Source organism: Xyrauchen texanus, chromosome 44 (genome assembly GCF_025860055.1).
Source record: "Xyrauchen texanus isolate HMW12.3.18 chromosome 44, RBS_HiC_50CHRs, whole genome shotgun sequence".
Classification (NCBI taxonomy): Eukaryota; Metazoa; Chordata; class Actinopteri; order Cypriniformes; family Catostomidae; genus Xyrauchen; species Xyrauchen texanus.
Window position 1 is genome coordinate 13,469,061 of NC_068319.1, and position 27,659 is coordinate 13,496,719.

At 36.6% G+C, this 27,659-nt stretch overlaps 1 protein-coding gene across 14 annotated transcripts in view; it reads right to left on the bottom strand.

Annotated features, from left to right (window-relative positions):
- LOC127637071 (disks large homolog 2-like) overlaps positions 1 to 27,659 on the bottom strand; it is a 252,995-nt gene that overhangs the window by 152,336 nt on the left and 73,000 nt on the right. For 12 of the 14 annotated variants that reach the window (XM_052117933.1, XM_052117928.1, XM_052117940.1 and 9 more), the window contains 2 exons: positions 17,793 to 17,876; positions 17,029 to 17,190 (listed from right to left, as the gene is read on the bottom strand). In XM_052117933.1, the coding sequence (XP_051973893.1) occupies positions 17,029 to 17,190; positions 17,793 to 17,876 (246 nt within the window). The remainder of the gene's footprint in view (positions 1 to 17,028; positions 17,191 to 17,792; positions 17,877 to 27,659) is intronic. The other 2 variants (XM_052117936.1, XM_052117938.1) reach the window with 1 other exon arrangement.

The window sequence follows — 27,659 nt, forward strand, 5'->3', positions numbered from 1 at the left end:
CTGCCTTTGATTATGCTGTGGTGCATCTGTAATAGATCGGCTACGGTAGTAGGTTTTTCAGGCTGCATACAATGCTATTGATTTTTACGCGCTGGGGAGATGTGTTTACGCAATCATTTTTTTTACACTGCTTGCTTATGTCTAGGAAATGAATGGGCAGGAGGGCAAGCATTCTCTAAATAATAGGTCTACAAAAAGCGGCTTTAGAATACAATGTATTGTTTACTACCATATTATTGATCATAATTCAATCATTGGCATACAGTTCACATCAATCCATTTTACAAGTGAATTTGTCAATCAGTTCGAGAATTATTATGAGGGCTTGTTTAAGGACCCGTCAATTTACACCAGCGTCAGACATGCTTGTGTAGCGTCTCGGGTGCGTTACGTCAAAAACATAAAATGTTTAGGTCACTGTGTCAAGTTAAATATAGTTTAATACTCAATCTTTAAATACATCTTGAGATCCCTTTGCATTTGCGCTCCTTCATGTGTTTTGAACGCAAGAACGTAATTCATATCTGTGCTGTGGGTTGTTTTCTTTACTGTATAAACTGCACGTTGCTCACACAGTTGAAATTTCAATTACTGCCCTCTGGAGTAAACAGGTGGTACTACAAGCTTGCATTTCTCAGGAATCTTCCTTATTACAATCAGGAGGCATTGCGATTAATTGCGTAATTGTAAATGTTTTTAACACGTTATTTTCTGTAAAATGAATCGCACTGAATGAACGCTTTAAATCGACAGCCCTAATATATATATATATATATATAAAGAGGGACAATTATTTGGTATAATTTAAATAAAACCCTTTTAAATGTTTTTTGGTTTTTGCTTTTGTCTTGTTTCCAATCATGTCAGCAGCACCTTTTTTACTTTAAAAAAGATTTTACTTGCTGCATAAAACCCTTCTTTAACCCTTTAAACTCTGAATTGGTATTGAGATGATATTCTTCTCACTTTAAATGTTCAGAGTGGTTATCTGAGTTACTGTAGACTTTGTCAGTTCGAACCAGTCTGACCATTCTCTGTTGACCTCTCTCATCTGTTTCCATCTGCAGAAGTGTCTCTCGATGGATGTTTTTTGTTTTTGGCAGCATTCTGAGTAAATTCTAGAGACTAATGTGTGTGAAAATCCCAGGAGATCAGCATTTACATAAATACTCATACGAACCCATACCATTATCTAATCAGCCAATCATGTGGCAGCAGTGCAATGTATAAAATTACACAGATACGGGTCAGGAGCTTTAGTTAATGTTCACATCAACCATCAAAATGGGGAACAAAATTGATTTCAGTGATTTGGACTTTGGCATTGACAGTCTCTAGAATTTTCTCAGAATGGTGCAAAAAACAAAAAACATCCAGTGAGCAGAAATTCTGCACATGAAAATGCCTTGTTGATGAGAGAGGTCATCAGAGAATGGCCAGACTGGTTCAAACTGATAAAGTCTACAGTTACTCAGATAACTACTCTGTACAATTGTGGTGAGAAGAATAGCAACTCACAATGCTATTCTGAGATGTGAGTTGGTGCTTTTTTGGCAGCACAAGGGGGACCTACTCAATATTAGGCTAGGTGATTTACATTCTGCAAAGCACTCACTAAACACAATCCATGTGTACACACGCAAATACACACACACACACACACACACACACACACACACACACACACACACACACACACACACACACACACACACACACACACATTGTGTTTCCATGTTTTATGGGGACTTTCCATAGACATAATGGTTTTTATACTGTACAAACTTTATATTCTATCCCCTAAACCTAACCCTACCCCTAAACCTAACCCTCACAGAAAACTTTCTGCATTTTTACATTTTCAAAAAACATAATTTAGTATGATTTATAAGCTGTTTTCCTCATGGGGACCGACAAAATGTCCCCACAAGGTCAAAAATTTCGGGTTTTACTATCCTTATGGGGACATTTGGTCCCCACAAAGTGATAAATACACGCTCACACACACACACACACACAGACATTAAGATTTAAGTCATGCATTCAGAAAACAGTTTTTCCCTATCTGAAAGGCTAAAATCATTTCTCGCTCTGATATGTCACTCATGGGTGAAATGCTAAAATCAATCATATATCATCTGAAGGTGATAGCCGCTGAGCATCAGGAAAAGGAGGCAGAATGTGTCTGTACACTATTATATGACAGAGCTTTTGATACAATGTTGAACCCAGGAGCTGCAATACGCAGATGTTTCAGAAGAAAGAAAGAAAGAAAGAAAGAAAGAAAGAAAGATAGAAAGAAATAACTGATTTCTAAACATTAGGTAATCCTGAATTTATTACTGCTGGCAGATCAGGCATATTAAAGAGTATTCGACAGGTTGTGAAAGTGATATTAAAACAGCCTATGTGTGCATTGCACAACAATATTAGCAGAACTTACACAATTACTTCAGCATTATCAGAGCACAGTCTCTCACACACAGCCATACAATCACATTGATCCCAGTTAAATTACTGACCCACATCATGACCTTGACTCCATGCCCCCCCCCACCCCCCCAACACATACACAGTTATGTCACAGATAGCAGCTTTAATCACAAACCCAACAAACACAGGCTAGGATGAACATGTGACCTTTGGTCTGTGTAACTATTATGAGCACGTACAAAGAGCAGAGGCTCTGACAAGTGTCCACATGAAAGTGATCTGTAGCTTGTGCTCCAGCAGGGTCCTGTTACCCCTGACTGTCCTGCCTATAGACTTCATTTAAAGAGGGGGTGACAGAGGATTTTATGGGTCCTTCATGGCCTAATACTTCCTTTTTGATTTTCTGAAAACCAGTAAGGAGAAAAACAACAGTGTTATTCGCTAAAGACGAGCTTTTAGAGCTTGTCGTAAAAGCTTAATTTAATCCCTAAAGTCCTTTATAGGAGGTGTTAGTGCAGAATGTTAGCCTCAGTCACCATTCACTTTTAATATATGTAAAATTATGCATTGAAAGTGATTGGTGACTGAGGATAATCTTTTGCCAAACATCTCCTTTTGTGTTCTGCAGAAGAAAGAAAGACATACAAGTTTGGAACAGGGTTGTACGTTTTTTAGGTGTTAGCACTGGTAGTCATTTTTAATGACTATTTTAATATAATACATTTTTATTACTATCAATATTCATAAAAAAATTATTCATGGTACATCAACACCATCATAATTTCCCTGAATTGCCTTTAGTCCCAAACACCACAGAATTTGGCTTTCCTTATTTCCTACTATTAAAAAATATTTGCTAAAAGCAAATCAGATATCAGACTCTTTGTACATATTCTTTGTTGTAAATATCCCTTTAATGTCAGGATACACTTTAGATATTGCGTTAAACAGTACAACTCAATGTATCCAGATTAGGGCTGTCGAATTAACATGATGCAAGAGAGCAAGACCAGTGTTTGGCAGGAGAGGGGGCAATGAAGATGATTTATTGGTGGATGCCTCCCCAATTAAATGGGACGTTTTTGTACACAATGACATCACGCCACAGCGCCAGCGCCAGCCCCCACCTCTTTGTAATGGCACAATGGAATTTCTTTAATGAGAAAAACCTGTAATAAAAAATGTATTCATCAACTACTACATTAATGAAATTATATTTCCCCAAGAGGAAAATAATTCTGGAACTCTATCATTAATAACACACATTGGATGACAGCATGGTTGTTCCCTAATTGCATGGCTAATAAGATCAAAGAAGTGTATTTTAAAATCTTGCACAAAATATACCCTTGTAACCCACTTGTATTCTGATGTGAATAACTCTTGTACCTTTTGTGGGAACAGTAGTGAAAGTCTTGATCATATGTCTTTCTTGATTTGTGATCTTGAATCTGATTCTCTATTGTTTTTCCAAGTTAAAGTTAAAATGTGATTTTTGTGTCAAAGACATAACATTTTAGTTTAAAATCTCTGGAAAACACTGTCAATTTTTATTCTGGTTGTGAAATTTTATATACACAAACAGAAATTTCTTTAAAAAAATGATCAATATTTGCAGAATTCATGCTGTAAATCAAGTGCTTAATAAAAGTTAAGATAAAAAATATATTTCTTTTCTTTCTTGTTATGATGAGATCTTTCCTGCCTCCTGAGTGATGTGTTTTTCTTTTTTTGCTTTACTTTTCGTTTAATATGCAAGTCTGCATTGATACTCCTTAATTGCACATTTTGATAATAATCTTGTAATAAAAAAGAAGGAAAAGAAAGAATGAAAAATGTTTGTATAAGGGCAAAGCAGAGCCGGTGATGGAGTGATCTAACAATACTTTTTTTAATACTTAAAAAGTATTAAAAAAAGTTTTGTAAAACTCCCACATTTATCAATACATTTTCTTTCACTGATATATTAATGTATATTATAGATGAAGACTACTTTCCACTCAACAGTGTACAGTTTTACCAGGTTTCCAAGTATTGTACAGATAGTTGTCCATTAGTGTGATGTCTAAATAACCAACATTCATTATTCTTTTAGCTGAAGCAAGTTTGCCAATTATGATCAATAATTACAAGGTGATCAGGGCCCCAACGTGAAGCAGTCTTTCATTATCACACTGAATGAGGTTTATTTTAAGATTGTTAGATCCCTCCAGCTTAGCTTTACCTTAACAAAAAGGCAAGGGTTGGCGCTGTGGCGTGACATCATCAGATACAAAAATATCCCATATCACTGGCTTGACATTAACCAATTAAAAAATGGCTTCATTGCCCCCTACCCCTCCACTCCAAACACTGGTTTTGCTCCCTCGCATCAGTATTTACAGTGCACAAGTGAGTTTTGCCACAGGTTTTTTGTAAAAGTAGTGGCAAATTCAAGGGTTGCAGATTTAAAAGATTGCAGATTTGAGAGTATGTACGTGCTGATTTGTGGTTGTAATGAGTAAATGAATTAAAGTACAAAAGTATATGTGTAATACAAGTTTGTGTCTGTAGTTGTAGTTATGTGAATGTCATTTTGCACATTTGTGAGTACACTTTGAATTACTGTCTGTGAGTGCAGATTGCAACATTCAACTTAAACTTTTTATTTGACAAGTTTTCACATCAGTGATTTGAGAGTAAATTTCAACTTATGAGTACAAATATTCAATGTATAAGTTCTCAAATCCAAATATGCAAGCTCTCGAGTTTTGCTACTGATTTACTTTCTTAAACCTCTCGCTTTTTTCACTTTGCTTTCCTTTTTGCAACATGGACATGTATTTCCAGTGCTTTAGCAGTGCAAAATATAGGGTAAAAGCAGTCCTAAAAACTGGAATAGGCAACCATCCTCCATAGTGCACTCACTCCAGTGTTTACCTCTCACGCCAACTGACATACTGTATTTGTTACGTACATTCAAGAACCAAAGTTGAAAAAGAAACTGAATCCGTGCCAACGTGTTAAAACAATTGACCTGTGCGCAACACGGCATCAAGTTAAAGGGGTAAAGTTGTACCTTCATGCTTCACTCTATAGAGATCAATGCATTGTGGAATGTGGACTCAAACCACACCTTTATTCTGCCTCACTTTGCAACTGTTAACACAAAACAGATAGAAAGTGTGAAGCTAAAAGCCTTTAAACGAGACGCTTCTCCTTAAATTGCCTTTGATCCTCTGAAATGGATGTATAAAAGATATGCTTTCTTTGCACGCTGAAATATCAACATCAAATCAGACACAATTTTGTGGAAGGCAGTTCCATCAAGGTCTTTTTAAAAGAATCACGGGAAGAGACCTCAGCAATCTGCTCTTTCCTGGAAAGCTCCCACTGTATGCCATTTGCATTTACCCTCTAAAAGCAAATCAATTTCTCTGGGGGCCTTATTGTGTAATGGATTCTGCTTGAAATGCAACCTCCTTTGCCATCCCCCTTTCAGTTTTTCTCTTTATTTCAACTGCCTCTCTCCCTTGGTTTTGTGCCTGTGGTGGGTAATTTAGGGTGTTAATTGCAGTGCGTTATTGTGCCTTGTCAGGTTTGAAAGGAAGCATTGGGAAGCCAAGACGCCAACATGCATACGCATACGGAGCTATCCATGGTGCTGAAACGCTATATTGTACTTCACACAAATGATATGTCTCAAGGGGACCCGTTAGCTTTCTCTCTCTCTCTCTCTCCCTCTCTCTCGCTCTCTCTCTCGGTCAGTGACTCGCCACTTTAAACTGCACTAAAACTTAGTTATATTGTATTTTATAAATGCACCAGCCTTTCCCCAGCAATCAGCTGGACAGTAGCAGAGACTCAAATGCTCTATTTAAACTACCAATGACTCGCTGGTAAAAGCGGAAAAATAGTTGTCTCGGTGTAAAAACTGCTGAAAAATTGTTTTGAGTAAATTGTACTAATTTTAAGTGTAACTGTTTACAAAGCTATAAAGTGTGTACTGATGTAGCTGAGGCTTGAGTCTCCAGGTGTACTCCTGGAGATTAAAGGTGGCCGTTACGTGAACTCTCAGGGAGTGTAAGAGCAGAGTCGTACACAGCAGCAAGAATGAGGCTGATAAATGTTCTGGTGTTAGATATACGGTATACAGGAGATTGAAGACAGAGAGAGATTAGGACCCTAACAGACTAAATCCACCATTTTTCCCCCACCAGAACAGATGAGAAAAGACACGGTATTAAATACTTACAGTGAATCTGGAAAGTATTCATATCGCTTCACTTTTTCCACATTTTGTTATGTTACAGCCTTATTCCAAAATTGATTCAATTAATTATTTTCCTAAAAATTCTACAAAAAATACCCCATAATGACAACGTGAAAGAAGTTTGTTTGAAATCGAAAGTGCTGTGAATACATTCCAGATGCGCTGTAGTTGCCACAGATACCTTTTTTTATATTTTTATTTTACTTTCCAAAAAAGTCAATTTTGGCATAAAAGATTTTGCGATATTAAAATACTGCATGTTATCCCAGTGTAATGTGACGATACAGCTAAAGACAGGGGTTGAATTGGGCCGGAATGATATTTATTTTATACTGTATATATATATATATATTTCTTTTCTTTTTTTTGGCAAATATACAGTGGGATACACTAGAGAAAATGGTTCTATTTGACACTATTATAAATTTTTATATAAATATTTCCATTAACAATTACATTATCAACATCATCATTTGAGTGAAAGGGTTAGATTTATTCTGAATTTCATATAGTAAATTCGTACATTTTTGTATTACATTATAAAATGTAACTTTTTTAGGGGAAGTGGAGTTTCGGGTACCAGAATATATAGTTTGTGATGGTGAGTCTATAGGTCAGTCTCCTATCCCGGGATCTTAACTGTGCTCAAAGGACTTATTTATTATTTTCACCTTTTTCAGTCATTATTTATTCATTGGTGTTTGCTGATTTTAATTCATTGGTGTTTTGCTGATTGCGTAACCATTAGGGAAGCACGCAGCTAGAGTGAAAGTATCAATTTGAGCTATTTTAGGAAGTCTTAACTGTTTTAATGTGCAAATATTATGTTTTATCCATCCTATTTATTGTATTATTTGGTGTTATTTGTTTTTGGGTGAGCTATTCCTTTAAATGGTAATTTCTTGTTTTGGATTACAGTTTTTTTCCCCCTTTGTACTGCCAAAAAAAAAAAAGAGATGGGGAAAATCGTATCATTTCTTAAAATTATAATGTTTGCTACAACCCTGAATGTAATCAACATAGTGGCCCAAAATATTGACAGAGTGCCTTTAACTTTTAAAAGCTACAATATCTGGATTTCTCTGATTTTTATTTCTATATGGATGAAACGTTATGCAGACTGTCATTTAATGAGCTGAGCAGAACCAACATAAACATGCGGTCTCCACCAGGTCCTGGAGGTCTCCAAAACCCTGTGAGTTCAACCTACTTCGCAATCTCTCTGTCGTTTAGCACTCGCAGAGTAGCACAACCCTGTTAGAGTAACTAACACTCATTAGAGATACAGGGTGAAGGTCACGCATAGCCTACATACACAAACACACACAATAACAAGGTCGGAGACAAGCGTGGGACTGATTATTAAAAACATTCAGTTGGGCACATCTGTTACCAGGCAACTGCCAAGATCTGACAGCATTCATGGGTTCCAAAAAAGAAAATAGACTTTAAGATGGGAAGACACAATAACAAATGTACTTTGTCTCTAAACATCAATGTTGGGATTCACAAATCCTAATCAATAGAGTACAGGAGAGGCTTCATGGCGAAAGTAACAAATAGTGTGAAAAGTCAGTCAAATGTATCTATAATCAAAGGGCCAACTTTAAAACATATCAAAACCCTTATAATTCACAACTATAAAATGGATATCTGACCTCAAAAATTCTATCATCATTTATTTACACACACTTATACCCATAGAACTCGTACTTTCAAAACAATTTTTTTTGGAAGCCTTTGTTGGCTTGCTTGTATAACAGGGGAAAAGGGTGCATTTCAAACTGCCTGTGAGGGCTGATCGGAATGGATAGATATGTTATCTTTTATAATACCCATTCTCCTTAATCTGCCATTAAGGAGACAGTTTTGTATTCATCACTGTGTTTGCTTTGGTTAAGAATGACCTTCACCAGCATCTGTGTGAAGAAGTCATACAGAGAGAGAGAGAGAGAGAGTGAGTGAGGGGGAGCTAACCAAGGACAACACGAGGTCTTTGCTTGCGTACATACTTTTTTTACTTTGACTGATAACAGATACAGTAGCTACAACCACCCAAAAAAATCATATACTGTGAATCAGTTTCTGCTGAATATGATGTGGATGATAGCAAAGAATGTGTTAATGGGGGTCATTGTTTACCTGTGGATGGCACCAACTTTGGGCTGTTTCAAGGCAAGCACTATAATGATTATTGCTCATATTTATGGTTAAGAATTTGATCAAACCTCTAACCCTACATTTTATCATCAGAAAATGAAAAAAAAAGTTATTTCTGCAATTCTATAGTGGTACAAAAATGATACACAATTAGCAAACAGTGCTTCTCATGAGCTACTTGTAAATGCCTCTAAATGTTCATTCATGAAAATAAAACATGCCAAACAGCTGCTTTTTTCCAGTAAAACTCTTCATTTGATGTGACTAAAGCAAAACCTTTAGGTGTGTATGCTGTTGGAAACCTCATGAGTCGTGACTCCTAAAACCCCTTCAAATACAGAGTCTTTGAACAAAGTAATGAGTTCATCTCCTTTTTTTTTTTTTTTTTTTTATAAACCCTGGGGCCAATTTCATTAAGCTCATGCCTCAGGCCAGAAATAAGCACTTTAGTTAAAGTGATCTGACAAAAATGAGAAGACCTGATAACAATTAGTATGCTAATGGAACAAATTCAAACTCCTTGACTTACACACTCAGAGAAAATAATGCCTGTTTGTGGTAGATATTTTGTCCTTGTTGAGGTGCGCCCATGGCAAAATAGCGCCACGCATACTGAATGTGGACTGAGACACCACAGTTGTGAGAAGCAGGTTAGAAAAAAATAAGGAGATTTGTACAGATTTTGAAGAAAATTTGAGGGGTGTTTGTTCATGCATTACTGCCACAGAGCTAAGGTGTTGAGTCATTTTCAGAATGTTGCTATGCAGTTGCTAGGGTGTTATGGGTGGTTGCTAGGTGGTAAGTACGTGCTTCGTTACATATTTGGCTGCAGTTTCCCAGTGAATAGACCAGTGGGGGGCACCAAAAGCGAGAGAAATTATGTTATAATCGGATGAGGTTTTAAGGGTGAATATTAGATGGATTTTTTAATGAGTAAAACATATCTCCTTAACCTAAAATTGTAGCCTAAACCAAACCAAAAGCGTCTTAAAAAATATTACCCTTAACCAACATCAAATCAAAATTCTTGTATTTTAAAAGCAATTTTTACATGAAAAGCACATTTACTGAACCAACCACATCATTTTGTCGCTTCTATAGCAGTTTCGCTTCACATTCACTTTCGTTTCAAGCATCCATGGCTGGGCCAAAGTCCAAAGTCCCACAATCTATTAGTTGAGCAAGTGCAGAAGCTATTCAGGTTGGAATATGTGTATAAATGTAGGTGGTTTTATAATACAAGGGTTAAAATGTTTTATTTTTCAAATTATGCATTGGAGTAAGCGTTTTGATATAATAACATAGCAGGGTGTGAGAAATAGAGCGAAAAAATATGATACATAACCCGGATGTGTGGTTGTTACTCAGAAATATCAGACTGCTAGATGGCACCATTGACCAATCAGAATAGAGTATTCCAGAGACCAGTGTAATAATCAATTATATATGCTTCTACTGAAGCCATAAGTCTGTGTCAACTTCATAATGTTTAGTAGCAAATGTCCTGGTTAAGAACTACAATATCTATGACCCAGCAGAGAAAGATCCACCAATCAGAGAATTGCTGCAAACAAATAGAGTTCTGCCCACTTCTATGATGCACTGTTAATGATGCAATCAAGTCGGTCTTTCTATGCACTCAAGCTACTTGTATACTTGCAAATATCTGAATATTTAACAATAAAAATCAAAGAATGTAGTTTTCATCTTCCATTTCCATTTTTCCATCGTTTTAATTTGATTTTGTAGCTTTTGTCCCTCATTAAAGACATTAAGTACATCTGTCTGTTGTTTTTTTTTTTCAAAATCAAAGTTTGTAATGTTGCGATTCACTTCGGAGCAGGCTGGTTTGGTGCATGCTTAGAATGCTTCAATGAAATATTGTACAAAATTCCTATCATAGAAATGAATGGGAAAAAAACCTTTTGGAACCAGGACAGCTGAAAAAGTAGACGGGCACTGTTGTGCTCTATTGACTGTTAAAGAAATGTTCTTTTCATACACAAACTACCTTATTTAATGGTAAATACGGCAACACAGGAAAGAAAACTCTCGCTCATCAGGCAAAATCCCTAACCCTAATATATGCATATATTGCATATATTGCAATAGTGATGCTTTCACAAGGACCACTCAAATTACTTTTGGATATTTCCTCCTGTTGACAACTGTATAAATTAAATGGATGTAACTGTAATAAATGATTAATGTATTTAGGTCTTTCTGCACCTCTTCTTCCCTTTGTTTTAGCTTTCTTCCCATTCCTCCTCCTCGCCTCCTCTTTTATTTATTTTTCAAGTTAATTGCATGATCTCTAATTCCACCCAAGGCTCGTCTCCCAGACAATCAGCCCCGGTCCTTCACTCCGACCAGGGCACAGAAAGAGCCCTGACTCTGAAGTAATCATTTCACCAGGGAGCACAGATAACCAAACAATCACAATGAACCCTCAGCCTTTGCAGTCTCTAACTCCTTTTTTTGAGATGTGCTTTCTCTGGATGAAAAGGGCTCTCAAATCACACTGATTCTGCTAATAAATATCATGCCTCCCCCATGCTGAGCTGTGCTCATTAAAAGCACTGATGTTTGCTTGCAGACTCCACTGCTGGACAGCTCATATCTGAAGTAAAAGGTGTGCGTCCTTTCTCGGCTTTTACAAAACTCAATAATGCAGACTGAGGATCAATATCATGCCATCAGACTGTCAAACTTCTGAGACGATCTTCTGCAGCCGTGCAATTAGTGCATTGTGTGATGGCTGCTTTTCGGTAGAAGGCACTGGGGTTTAAGACAGACAAGCTGCACAAGCTGATTCACAATGTTTAGCCCTGCAGTGACTCAGCAAGAGAATAATGGAGCTACATTTTTCACTCACCTCTTGGCATAAAAGACTAACACTCACTCTTCCGAGACATGAGGGGACGGCAAGGCTGGAAACTACATGCAGGGAAAGTCAATAGTGATTAAATCAAGTTTGGTTGTTGAATAGAGTGAATCAAGACCTAGAGAGAGCACCTGCTCTTCTTGCATAGCCAGACTTTTGATGATAGGAATTAAGTCTGATCAACGTCATAGATTATGCTGGCCGAGAACTGCTCGCTTTGACAGGAAGAGGTGGTCTGTATAAAGACCAACCACACTTTGCTTCTATACAAGATCTGAAATCGAATGTAACCCTGAGTGGATACATAATATTTAGATGTGCTAAAGCTTATCTAATTTACTTGTTGCTAATAAGTGAACACTGACTTACGGAAATTACATAAATCTAAACAATCCCTGTCAAGCTAAAAACAGCAAGACCTGGTTTGAGCAGATTACACTTTTTTCAGCAGAGTAATATTTGCATGTTTGTTGCTGTTCTAAGGATTTACATATATCTCAGTCGATCCTGAGGTGTAACAGATCTCCACGTATAAGCTGTTAGCTAATTTTCAGTAGGGTGTCCCTTGCATGAGGGTGGAGACTTGGAGAGGACAGGCTGTCATGATGACGGTCTACTGAGGCCGATGTATTAGCACAACTGACAGACTGAAGAGGAGGAGGGAATGAGTGAAGTGTGTTTAAGTGTGTGAATGTTTACTTGTGTGTGGGTGCACTTGAGAGGACCTGGAAGGCCTGATAAGGCAGGTTGATACCAGAAGCGTTACATAAACTGTACCTGTCATACAGACTGTGTGCTGCCTCTTACTGCTAATGCGAGAACTGGCAGATCTTTGAGAAACACTGCATAAACGCAGAAATACACATTTCTAAATCTATAAAAAAAAAATACAGTAAAAATATATCTCAACATCCTTGAAACAAGATGTGTTTACTTTATAAAGCAAGATGAAATAAGACAATATGTTTTAATAACTTATATTAAAAAATAGGATATAAGTCTTAAAAAGAATTGCCAGTGGAGTAAGATAAATAAACATGAATTAAGTTTACTATTCTTACCCAAATGGCATTTTTTTCTTGTTTGCAGTGTAACTTTTATTGCTATTTTATTGCTATTTATTGTTATTTTATTAACAAAAACTTTTATTGCTTAACTTTTTTATTTACTTTTCATCAATATTTATGTATATCATATAGTACATATATATATATATATATATATATATATATATATATATATATATATATATATATATATATATATATATATCCATACTGTATAATATACATAAATATAATAAAACATATATAATATATTTTTAATATATAAATAATAATACAAATATAAAATATATTTAACAATTATATAAATGCAGTACTGTGCAAAAGTTTTAGGCACTTGTGAAAAATATTGCACAGTGAGGATGTCTTCAAAAATAATGAAATAAATAGTTTTAATTTATCAATTAATGTCATACAAAGTCCAGTAAACATAAAAAAGCTAAATCAATATTTGGTGTGACCACTTTTGCCTTCAAAACAGCCCCAATTCTCCTACTTACACCTGGACACAGTTTTTCTTGGTTGTTGGCTGATTGGATGTTCCAAGCTTTTGGAGAATTCACTACAGTTATTTGATCTATTTAGGCTGTCTCTTCTTGTAATCACAGACGTTAATTGATAAATTAAATCTATTTATGGCATTATTTCGGAAGAAATGTTCACTATGCAACATTTTAAGTGCCTAAAGCTTTTGTACAGTACTGCATATAAATGTATTTTATACTGTATATATTAAAATATAAGCCTATTTTATTCATATTTTACTGTACTTTATTTTAATATTATACTGTATATTTTTCTCATCAGAGGACATCACAGGACACACTATATGCCAAATGCAATAAACAGATCATTAAAATATCCGAATCAATCACCCAATAACAAACATCACGTCTAAAATAATCAAAAGGAAGAGCAACACAATATATATTCGCTTCAAACATATTTTGAAAGTAAATGTGATTTCACTTCACAAAATGGCTTTCTTCAAAGGGAATATCCAGCAGTCTGTTACAACAAACTCCCTTAAGAATTTCATGAGGATGTCACAACAGTGTTGGAACATTGGCACAAACACAGTGCAGATGAACCACCACAATGACAACGACAACATAAAAACAACACGGGGGAAATGATACATTCAAAATAAAAGTCACAAACTTGCCAGGTAGTTTGCAGCAGTCACACCCGGGTATGTTAGATCATACCGGGTAACCAGCGCAGGCTGCAGGCGAGAAAATACAAAACAGTGTCAACAGCAAGTCAGCTACACTTGGGAGGGAGGAGAGAGATAGGTTGAGAGAGGAGGATAAAGAGCCATGAAATGAGGAGAGAAGGAAAGAAAGAGAGGTGGTTTGATAAATATCCAGTATTTTATGGTTATAAAATATTGTACAATATAACAATATTATCTGTCTCCAACTCTCTACAGCGACCTTCCGACCTCGCTAGGCACTACTGGTAAAAGCAGTCCGAGGGGTCACTCACGTTTTTAAAAAGCTGAACTACTTTTGACTTGACACTCCTTGACTTTGTGATGCTAATGCCACAAGATGCTGGAAAAAATGGAGACATAACAGCCAAAGGCATCCATCTGAATCATCATTATGAACTTTGACTTAAATTAGTGCAGACAAATTGCAAGCATGTGGCCCATGTGAACGGCTCCTAACAGTGTTTTCACCTGTTGGATTTCAAAAAAATCATCAGTATATTTGTTTTGATTTTTAGTAAAAATACTTTTGTAAAAGTTCCTTTGTATTAAGGAAATTGGATAACAATTTCTATGAAGCCCAGATTCATAATGTATTGTAAAGGCATTATAAATGAATTATACTGAATTCATGATATCTCAAAATACACCTTTTATTAAGTTATAACTTCTCATAAATAATTATAACTACAGTCATAATTCATTATAAGACTTACCCTATTCATAGTTATACTTTAGAGTATACTGCATTATAAAACATGTAACATCCTATTTTACGCAGAAGAAGCAAATCTTATCATATAAGTGTTGTCATTCGAAAACCACAGCATAGTGTAAACAGTCAAAATCTTATAAATGGCCATACCATAACCTTGTAACATACAAAAACATTTAATATACAATACATTACAAGTCAAACATATATGGAGGTTCTCTATAAAATATGTCTCCAAATAAGATGAACAAATATTAATCATGTGTCTACACCCAAGAAGATTGGCTACATGTATCATCAACACATCTAGTTTCTGATATAAGTACTTTAACCTTGTAGCTTTACAAGTGTTTTCCATAAAATCTCAAAATGCACATTGAATATCTGGTATTTTGTGCATGTGTAATGTTTATTACTTCCAGCATTACTTGTAATGTATCCACTTATGGATGTTTATAATAAGTAATCATTTTGACATTTTACTTAAAGCATACCTCTTATACTAATATATATATATATATATATATATATATATATATATATATATATATATATATATATATATATATATATATACACATTTTAACTTCTGCAGATATAATTGGATGTTGCTGGTGTTATAATGCATTATACTCTAAGGTATAACTATGCATAGGTAAGTATTACAATGTATTATAATTGTGGCTATAAGTATTTATGAGAAGTTATAACATACTGTATAATGGTATTAAGGTGTATTATGATACATTACTAATGCATCATAATGCCTTTACAATGCATTATAAATATGGAAATTCATTCATAGAAAGTGTTACCGGAAATTGTTACTGGAAAACAAGACAAAAATACAAAAAAAGTAACAGATTGTTTTGCAGAGTGCACTAAAATCATTGGAGGGCACACACCAGAACAGGAAGTGAGACACCTAAACAGGAAGTTTGAGGAATAGATTAGTGCTCTGACTGACTGACTGAATTTTTCAATACCGCTCCAGTAGGCAACAATTTTACATGTGAAGGTTTCTTTAGTCGTACAGTGCAGTCAAATAAAACATTTGCTCAAAGAGTTTGTTTTCAGAACTCAAATCTCTAGGACAAAGGCTGTTCTTGAACAGTTATGCGAATAAAAGATATGCCTGTTGGCATGACAAAAAGATTTAGTTCTTAAGAAGCTGTCTACTCAAGAGATGACAGTGCAGAATTCTGATGAACCAACACTTTAGACAGTTCTATACACTTTGGAATAAAACAGATACTCTTATCTGTGAGATCAAATAAAAGCACAGAGCTTTTGAATCATCTGCAGACAATCCTATGATGAGGCGCAGGCTGTTAATGTGCCTCGGCTGGATGCGTATGATCAGAGAACAAAAGCAACAATTCTAAAATAATAATAAAAAAACTATCATTTCTGGAAGAAAAAAAAAAGTGTGTACTATATCTTATATGATGAAACCTGAAAAAAGCAATGTTTGAAAGCTTGATATCTGAATTATCACCATACAAAAGCCTTCACACACTTTCAAAAATATCTTGTCATTATTCTATGATTGAAATATAATAAAACAAATCAAATTATTCCATAATAGATATTATCATCTATACATATATGTGTGTGTGTGTGTGTGTGTGTGTGTGTGTGTGTGTGTGTGTGTGTGTGTGTAATATATGATATATGAAATTAAAATATATTTATTTTTTTATTTATTATGGATTCATTTATTTGGTAAACTTTATTATTAAACTAAAAGAAAGTAATTCAGTTATTTTAATATCATTTCAAACTGATCAGAGCATTTAACCCTCATTCTCAGAGTTAGCCTGCTTTAAACCTAACAAATGAGCTCCATCTAGTGTTGGAAAGTAATTTTACAACATCATATTTCTCTACAGTCAATCTAATTGAGCCAAATAGTGCTTCCAAAAACATAAGTATGACCTGTTTTAATGTAAGGATACATATTACTAAATATTAGGTGTATTAAACTTCATCTGACCATAAGATGTATGTGAGTGATTGTCTCATTGCTAAGAGAGATAAAGGATAAGTGTAACACAGTACACCACAGCACTCAAACACTATTTGCCTCAAAAATCTTTTCAAACACAATCCTCTTTAGATCTTTTTTAAATGAGTGAGCGTGAATGGGGAAATAAGTTAAATGGAAAAACAGACACTCATAATAGGGCAACCAGACAAAGACACAGACAGACGGCAGGAGAGATGAGGAGGAGGAGAGAGAAAGAGTTGTGATGGGCCACTGAGGCAGCAGGCATTCATTGGAGGATCTGGAAAAGGGCGACTTACCTTAAGTGGTGAAATGTGAGAGTGGGAAACATAGCCGTGCACATTCTCGATCTCTGACAAGTTCTTCTCTGAAACATGTACCAGCTCTGGTGCCCGAACCTCATTGGTAAGCCGTGGGAAACTGTGTTCATGAGGAGGGGAATCTTCATCCTGATATGGGTACTATTTCCAGAAAAGAAGGAGGAAGAGAAGAGGAAAGAGAGAGAAAAACAGACAAAAGTAAATGAGAAAGAAAGCACAATGTCAAAATGTAGGCCGGTGAGGTAAACAAGCAAATGACAGTAAACTTCCATAATTCCTTATTTAGGGCAGAAAATGGAATTAAGAATGATTGAAAGCAGGATGCATGACACATAATGAATATATTTAGAGATATTTCTCTTTTATCTGGTGACATCTCTGAGCAGAGCGACCCCAGCCAAAAACACTCATGCATATGCAAAAACAACATAAAGCAAAGCGCTGGTGCTGACATGCTCTGGTCTAGAGACAACTTCTTTTAAATGCAACAAACGCATGGCACCACAGGTATCTATGCATGCATGTGATCTGTGCACGACTAATTAATTGTGCCATTTATAATAATATAACTAATTAATGACAGCAGGTAACGGTGATGCTTCATGGTCATCTGTTTCAGCTGAGTATGTGATGGGTCAATATACAACAGTGAAAATTCATAAAGAACGCAGCATGGTGCAATGCATCACAGTGGATAAACAGAGAGGATTTGGTACGGCAGGGCCCCTGTCTTTTTGTCTCACCCAGGGGGAGCTCATCAGGGCTGGGTTCATACATGCTGGAGATTGGCTTTGTTGCTGGGGGCCCTGTACTGCCGGAGGCCTGTTCTGTGAACACACACATACAGGAGTCCAAATGTAACCGACCAATCCCAGTCAGTTAAGCTGAATAATTAAAACAACTGTACACAAGTCATTCACCAGCCACACACTGATTCAACATCACAATCACAAGGGAAGAAGCCTCGTTATATGACCGACAAAAAAGGCACAAGACATGTACAAACATACACACACATAAATACACAGATTGGTTGAAAGAGAACAATCTTGTTCTCAAACCTTAATTTGGAGGCATCAGCATCTATCACCCTAGTGTGAAATGGAAAATTGGAAGTAAAAAAAGATCAACCATGAAAATTTGCTGAGCAACTGTACAGTCGTGAAAATAGGGAATCTCTCTGTTTCCCAGTTCAATTTGACTTCAGGATATCTTCAGGAATAAAGGCCTAAGTCTCAGTGTGTCAGAGCATACATCATCACATCCCTGAAGCTAAGACTCCTCAATGTGGAGCTTAATCATATTTCAGAAGCTTAGTCTTCATGAGCCCATTCGCAAACAACATCAGGGCTTTAATTCTTTCTCTGATGATATGCTTCTGCACAGAGTAATTATCCTACACCTTACTGACTAAAATTATGCTCTGAGGTGGAAGCGCTCTCTAATACCACCTTGAGTTAATTCTCCTTATCTTAAAGGAATAGTTGAATCAAATAGGAAAATTCTGTCATTATATACATTATTGTACAAATTTTTTTTGCACTACTGTATTTGCAGTTTAAAACAACAGAACTCATGATTTACATGTTTGTACTGTATATAATAGAACATCACGGTTTCATATTATGCATATGTTGGGAAATTCAACGGAAATTTCAACCACATCATGGAAAAATACAAAGTTACCTAAGGGGAAGAAATGGCCTTTTAAGTTCTATCATGGTGTAATGGATAATGGAAAATGTCGTCCAGGCCGCTAGAGGGTGCTGATTACTTGTACAATGCTGACTGAAGTGCTTATTACAGTCTATTTTCAAATGCAGCCTTTCAAGCTTATGTAACTGCAAACATCAAAGATCAAAGATCATATAGCGATTTCAATCTTAACTCAATCTTAATCAATCATTAAAGGATACCATACCAATGTCTCTGAAGTCAAAGTTTAGGTAAGTGGGTAAGTGCCTCTTTCACAACTGTCGCATCTGTAACAACACTTTTTGTCACGATGTAAGAACGAGAAATAATACAATTAAATATTACTGCAACACGCCCCCAAAATTGTTTAAGGGGTGGGGGGTTATGTGATTCTAAATGAGGGGTGGGGTGGGGGTATGTGATTCTAAATGTGGATGCCCCAAAATTGCTGACCCCCTCACAAGATGCCACCCTGGGTGACTGCCCATTTCGCCCATGCCTAAATCCGCCACTGGGCTATCATTATTTCTGGATTGTGCATTTTAATTCAAAGAGTTTTTTTACAAAGTGTGATGATAATTAATAATAAATGAACTATCAGTTTTTCATATCTGTGTTTTCATGCTTAAAACTGATTTGTAGACTGTTTTAATTTGGTCTATAATTGGCTGCTAAATATCAGTGGCCAATACATCGGTGCATTCCTAGTTTTTGGTCCTTTTTGGAGCTTGAGAGCAAAGGTCCCTAGATGCTTGAAGATTTTTCTAAAAGATCTCCAATTGTGTCAAAATTTGCAGCATACAGGTTTGGAATTAAATAAGGGTTTTGTCTGAACTATTTCATTGATTCTCAGGGTAAGAGCCACAATGAAGAATTCTAAAATCTTCTGTTGGTTGTGGGCAGTCAAGAGAGGATAGTCTCATAATGAAGGCTCTATGAGAGTTCAAATATATTCTTTTGAAAACAGACGTTACCAACTCTAATGTGAGTTTGGCTTTTTGAGGAGTGGACTGCCATGCAGATAATCAGCTGGCTGTCTTTTTGCTGACATATGTCTGACAGTTTATTTGAGGGAAAAGGTTGTAAGAGACCTGAACCACAGAATGAAACACATGAGAACACACACACACACACACACACACACATTATCCGCTATGATTCAAATGAAGGAATTCAGGCAATGCAATTTACGTCCCATTCTAATCTAAAATTTGTTTCAAGCCGTTACAGCATAGAGATGTCCTCTATTCCAAAACCTAGTGAGCAGCCCATCTAGGTGATAATTTTATAGATGCACTTTTAACACATAGTCTGTCTTCAAACAAAATGCTTGCAAAGTACTTGAGAGCATCCTAACATTTCAGTTAGAAGATATAGTTTTGTATTACTGAATCAATCTGACTTAAGGGATAGTTCGTTCAAAAATGAAAATTCTGTCATAATTTACACATATGCCTTTCTTGGAGCATCATAAGTGTGAGTAAATAATGACAGAAAATTCACTTTTGAGTGAAGGGTCCCTTTAATAAGGTTACAGTTACAGTAGATCAAGTCCTTGATTTTGGATTAGTTTAAATGTACATTACTTTTATAATGCAATTAGTCGCCATTGATTTTAAGGACACTTACTATTTTCATCGCCATTTAATTAAAATCTGCACACATGAACAGTGTATTGAACTTCTGTTATTGTATGGGTAGGCAGCTATAAATGCAGTTAATGTATAGTAATGACTGGTGGTTGAGAAAAAGGTTCTCCCCAGGGTTTCCACACGGCAGCAGGTTGTGCAAAAGCCTCACTTTGATTTAAAAGCTGCTATTGTCTCCCTATCTTGAATGTCGAAAGCATTTCTTCTGTCCCCGACTTTTTCATTCTACACTGTTATTACCTGTAATTACCCAGCCCAGACTAATAGCAGGTCTCATTGTCCTTGACTGTGAATTGTGGGGAAATATCCTCTGTATAAAATGCAAAATCACAGCGTCACCCTCAAACCATCATCCACACTTAGACTGCAAATAAGTGGGGCTCCCCAGTTAACCATGAGATGGGGCCAAGATGGATATGTTTTTTGAATGCAAGCTTTCATTCGGTGTCATGGCAATCAGTGAGCATCTTGTTTTCTGTCCAATCTGCATGAGAATCAACTGTCACCATCAAGCTAGTGCTAGGCGATATGATGATATATAGCATGACGATGATATTCAATAGAGTTTTTGCTATATGGTATACGTATATAGTGATATGCAAATATCCAATGCTTGCCGTAAGTGTACAGGGCTTCATGAGAGACGTGATGGAGATGGTCACAGGCACGTGCTGTCTGCACTGGTATAACCTCATGCAACCCTGTGTCCACATGCATAGACGTTGTATTTTGGCTTTGCTATATGCAACACATAATTTACATGAATAAAAACTGTAGACGGTCAATTAAAGTGTTCACTTCTTCCGCATGACATTGATTTCCTTGAAGCGCTCGTACAGACGCAGCACCAACAAAAGTTCCTCTGGTAAGTAATATTTTTAAGTTTCTTCATTGAAACCTGTTATAAAGAGTAGCATCTCTATTTTCTACTGATATGCTGCTTTAAAAATCTGCACAATTACTGAGGTGACCTCATTAACCCAACACATGCTGGTCTGTCTGTCACAATATTTAACCATCTTGTTAATCTTAGCCTGTATTACACCGGACTGTTACAGACACATCAGGCGGCCATAACTGCTACAGCCTGTGATATGTAGTAAATATGATGTGTTAAATGTAGCGATAAGCTGTCTCACACCCCTCGCAAGTGTCAAACATCATACCACACTCCAGTAACTGATTTACCGAAATATATCACTTTTAATCTGACATGTGCTCACGTAACAATGTGATAGAAGGCTGCTAGCGCGGCCTACAGCAGAGGAAGTTCAAAATCTTCAAAAACTTAAAGGAGAAAGTTTCATGAAAAGGCAGTGGGTTTTTCTAACACGATAGTGGTTTTTCACGTGCTATTATGCTGAAGGCACCTTCAACACTTCCCTCTCCCTCTCTCTCTCTCTTAGATGAGAGGAGACAGGAATATGAGCTGTTATTGCTGGAGGCTCTGCAATTGATTGTATGGATTCTCCACGCAGTTGTGTGCAATGACCCCTTTTCTGCAGCCTAATAAACCCAGAGCTCATCACCGCCAGCTCACGGGTTCATTCAGCTTGCTGAAGAAGGAAGGGTTAAGAACAGTTGGCAAGATCCTTCCCACTTCTCCCATCCCAGCTACTGAGAAAAGGCTTCAAGGACTGGGTTAAAAGTAACACACTGTATTTAATTGTGATGTTCACACAACCATTTATTTGTGACATTCACATACTTGTTTTGGAGATTTTGCTTTTAATCAAGTTTTGAAAGCTTTTTGATTGCTTTACATTTCCAGAGGAGTCTAGAATTAATGTATAGTTAGATATTCAAAAGATCAACTTGACAGCAAAGATAAATGAAGGCAGAGGCCTGGATACTTTACAATAGACTTTTAAAACATTATTGAAGCTTAAGTGTGTCATTTCTGTGACTCTAGTGTCACCTGCATCACTGTTTTCAATCAGATTTCAGAAAACATCTTCCATTGGTCCCTGCCTCTAATTAAGTTTTGATAGAGCCAGAGAGCTAGAGTGTTATATTTTAAGTAGGGATGTCGATTTAACATGTTAATCTAGTGTGATTAATTATATGGAAAAATAAAGTGTTAAAAATATTATCTAATGAATCATGCCTCCGACCCCTACGTAAATTTGTTAATTAGGAATGTTTCTTCCATATGAAAAGTTCAGCTTTGATGTACCACCTTTTGATGTTGTTGCAAAGATGTAGCAGTAGAGGGTACAGGAAACACGGCTCGTCAAACCAACGAGCAAGCAGCACAAACCACTCTGTACAATTGTAGTGAGCAGAACAGCATATCATAATGCACAACACGCCGAACATTGAGGCAGATGGGCTACAACAGCAGAAGACCGCGTCTGGCACTTTATTAGGACCATAGTGTTCCAAATAATGTGCTCCGTGAGTGTAAGTTTACTTATGACCAGAGACACTGAAATTTAGCGAGACGTGACACAACCAAAGTGTAACGCTCCAGAAGCATATATAGACCAACATTTCAAAATAGAGCAGGTGGAAGTAGGTCAATAATAATGTTATATTCAAAGATATGGAAATATCTGTGGCCCGCAACAGTCTAATTTGTCATAATGACCCGAAAACATTTTTACACTTCTCATCTAAAATATTTTTGCAGTTCTCAGTCTTATAATAACATCGAATAAAAGGTTGTGTTTTGCGCTCTCTCTCGCGCACCAGTCAGCTCCTCACCCGCTGCTGTAAACTCACTTGCTCACACACGCTCGCAGATACATGCACTGGAGTATTCCTGGATCCGTCTAACGTTATTTGTTTGAGGAGGATGACAAATCTTTAACATTAACTAACATAAAATGTATCCACTGCATTACACTAGTCCACACACAATTTATCATCATCAGTGTACAAGAGTAAACAGATAATATTACTGCCAAAGTTAGTATCATGATGATTAACGTAAATGAATGTTAGCGTTACTAGGTTTATTGGCATAACCTTACACTGCTTACGGTTTCACTAGCTAGCTATCGTTAGCAGTCTGAGGTGATGTTAAAAGATAAAAAGCTGAAACTGACATCCCTAGTTTTTACCCTGCTTTTCAGAACGAGCATAGAAAAATATTTTAAGAGATGTCAAACCCCAGATGAGATTATAGCCAATCGCTTTTGGCGAGGTGGTCCTTGGTTCTATTTGCGAACAGTTGTCAATTAAACCCAAGCTGGGGGTGAAGAGCATCATGTAAATGGGGAAGAATTGGGGGCGCTGTTTCTCACAATTCAACAAAGTTTCCTACTGCAGCTTCAAGAGCACAAAATTGTTTACAAGAGCACAACACTAACCTCTTAATTTTGCTCTCAAAGTGCACCAGATGGAAGTATTTAACTTTAAAATGTACAAAAGTTTCTTACGAGGGAGCATGCCCCCAGACACCCCTCAAAGATCGGAGGTACACCCCCCCGTAGTCTCATAAAATCCTGTGGGAAACACTGTATATATATATATATATATAATTATTAAAATTTTTTAAGCATAAACCACACGAAAGTTTGTTAGATTTCTCTGAAAACAAGATAAAATATATTTTTAAAAGAAAACAAGACAAAAACACTGAATATGAGACTCAAGAACATGCATTTAAATGTTAATGTTTACAGCTATGTCCAATCTCCTTTCATTATGAAACCACAGTTGGGTGGTTTGGTTGCAAGCCAATCAAAATAGCCCCTGAGGATGTTCAAGCGAGAGAACAGCTGGGGGATGATGGGAAATAAGTATGTGATATTGAGATGAACGAAACATATATCACATGTTGGTATTTGCAGGAAACAACACACACCAAACAACTCAGAATGCTGAGGGCCTCACTTCCACTGAAAGTGCCTCACTGTAACTTTTTAGCCTTGTAGCTTTTTTTTTTAGCGACAGGTCAAAGTTCTGCCACTTTTACTGAACATGGAATATTCCTTTAATGGAACTGTACTTCAAATAAACGGCACCAGTCTGCATGTTTCCATTTATAAATAAACAAAAACGAGTGACATCATAATGCCAGGCACCAGAGACAGAATTCACTCTGCTGCTGCAATTCTTTTCACTTACATATCTGAATCTGCCTGCTGGATTAATTGGCTCTGAATGAAGGACCGTACACGAGTGAAGAGAGCAAACAAACAAACACGGCACACCAACTAAATCTTCTCCCTGGGATTGTGTGCTTGAGCAGAAGTGATGCAGTAACAGTGCCCTTTTAATTTTCATTGACATATATTGACATTGCTGAGAATTTTCATTATAAATATGCAAATCTTACAAGCTGCTTTTACAAAGTGAAGTCAGTTGTTAAATCAATCTATCTATCTATCACACAGTTCACACTGTCCTCAAATACTTAACTACCTGAACTGAAATACCTGCAAAGCGAGTCCGTTAAAGAGCTGATGCTTAATAATAATAATAATTAAAAAAACATTACTTTAATGTTGATGCCTACCTTACATCCGAACATCAGTGACAAAGTGTTGTCATGGCACGCAACCTTACAGTGGCAGAGCATTGGGTTGAAACAGTCGGGGTTCCTCACTATAGGAGACATTCCTTTAACGGCAGGAGTGCTGCACTCGTGCTACGAGTACTGACGTAGAAAGAGAGAAAGCACAGGCTGCCTGCAAGAGAATCTTCACTCCTGACTGAGCAAGAGTTCGCCACACACACACACACACACACACTTATACATGCTCACCAAACACACATAAGCATGACTAGGATGCAGCCAGTGTTTAGATCTCAACTCTGTCCCTCTTTCTACTCTGGTGTGAGTCAGAGAGTATTTCACAACTGTGCACGCTTAAACCTCTTATTCTATCCCATCACTGTTTATTGAAAATCACAGGCACAATTTCCATTTCGAGTTTAAGGATTTAACATTTGCATCATGATTTCAAACTAAGCAAAACTCAGTCACCACAACAACCTGTCCAGAAGCAGTTGCTGCACTGTTTATTCATACTGAATACAAACTGCAGCAAAATGATTGTTGAACCTGTGTGTTCATAGGGATTGTTTGTTCTGGTAATTAAATTATTATTAATTAATAAATAATAAATAATAATTATTAAATTAACACAGTTAAATCGAAAACGTTACATTGCTGCCTTAATTATTTTTATTAAATCAAAGTGGTGCCAAAGTTACAACTGCAGTGATAACATCGCACATTTGGACTATTTTGAAATGAACTGGAGAGACCTGAAAACAAACCAAATGAAAACAAAAATGACAGAAAAGATTGTGACAAACTAATTTGTCCCCATTTCATTTCAGGGTATCATTTTCACACATTTCTCAGAATGCATATCTTACCTGTTTGTTTGTTGAAATATTCACACAATGGATGCCACTGTCTTTCATTTCTGCTGGTTTTAATCATTTTTGTTTTTACTTTTTTAAATATTTAATTTCTATATTTTTCTTTTGATTTCAGGGTGAAATAGTCTATAATCTGAACAAGTTTAGTGATATACACCAAGAACAATGGCATGACAAATTAACAATGTGCCATAATTAATGCAATTGATTTTATTTGCAAGACCAGGTGTGATTTGTCAAACTATTTTTAAAATGCAGTATAATATTCAGTGAGACCTAGGACTACATTAGTCACCAAAATAGGAAAGAATGCTCATGATCATTGTAGCATCTAGATGGAATGAGTAAATTGACTACAATAGTCTGAAAATAAGACATTCGAACAGAGCTGTAATTAGTGATGATGTGATTTCTCCACAATAACTGCTGCGTATTATGGCTGCTCGATTATGGCAAAAAATCACAATTATTTTGGTCAATATTGAGATCACGATTATTCATTGACTTGTGAATGTCTGAAACCTGTGGATTTCCTTGAAATTGAAATGTAAACTGCACTGGGTAGGGGAGGAGCCTATTGTCATATGATAATTATTTTAGGTTATGTATGGTAGTCAAATAAAGGAAAGCCATCATTTACAGCAGGGATGCCCAAAGTAAATGGTAAAAGGTCTGCACTTATATAGCGCTTTTTTAACCATAGTGGCTTTCAAAGCGCTTTACACTGTGACTCATTCACCCATTCAAACACACACACACACACACACACACACACACACACACACACACACACACACACACACACACACACACACACACACACATTCACACACCAATGACGGCAGAGCTGCCATGCAAGGTGCTAGCCTGCCATTGGGAGCAACTTCGGGTTCGGCACTTCGCCACGTGGAGTCATGTGGGCCAGGATTCGAACCGCCAACACGCTCTACCACCTGAGAAAATTCAGTGCTTTTTAAACAGTTTTAGGCTATCACGTATTCAAGTAAACATTCAGAATAAAATGCAACATAAAACTACTACTGCTCTTCACTGTATGATTATAACATTAATACTTTTTAAAGCTACTAAAGTGACCCAGTCAAGAGCAGTGAGTGTTTTCTCATTTTCTTGTTCTGGTTGTTTGATTATTATAATGACTCACTAGACGGCAGCAGATCTCAGTTTACGTTTACTTTAAACATCACTCTCTCTCTGTTTACATGATACCTCAACAAGACGGGCATTTTGGCAGAATTTTAAATGTATTTGATCATTCAGGCATGCATTAGCATGAGCATTTTCGGAACACACGCACATGTTCAGCACACACATACACGGCCTGTCAATCAAACAGGGCGCAGCTGTTACTAGCTCGCTAGCGAATTATAAAATGACGTGCTCTGGATTACTTTCAACAGCAGAATAAGAATATGAACTTTCTAATAAGTGACACAGGCCTAGGCTATCACAAATATAGCCGGTTATTTTTTCGTTATTGACGTTTTAATCAATCAGTTTGTCCAGTCGGGCAAGTAAAATTCTCTTTCACTTGCCCCTTCAAAAATTTCAGCCGGACATCTATTAACCTCCCAGATTACAACACATGTTCAGTATCAATATCTAAAATATTTCTATTCTTTTCCCTGTTAAAATTGACCAATTTCCTTACTAGTTACTGCTGACATGGTGCCAATATAGCTGGTTGACCAGCATAGGCAAACTGTTTACCAGCAAAACTGAGCTAGTCAGCTCAACTTGGCTAAGCGAAGCAGAGAGTGTTCAGTATATTAACTTCAACGACAGCAGATGTGTTCACCGACAAATTAGCACAACAACTGAAAGAGATGATTCGGAGATGAGGAAGACTGTTTACAAGCCTGCACAGCAAACTGCCAAATCCAGACTGAGTGCAGGCTGGCACTGTGT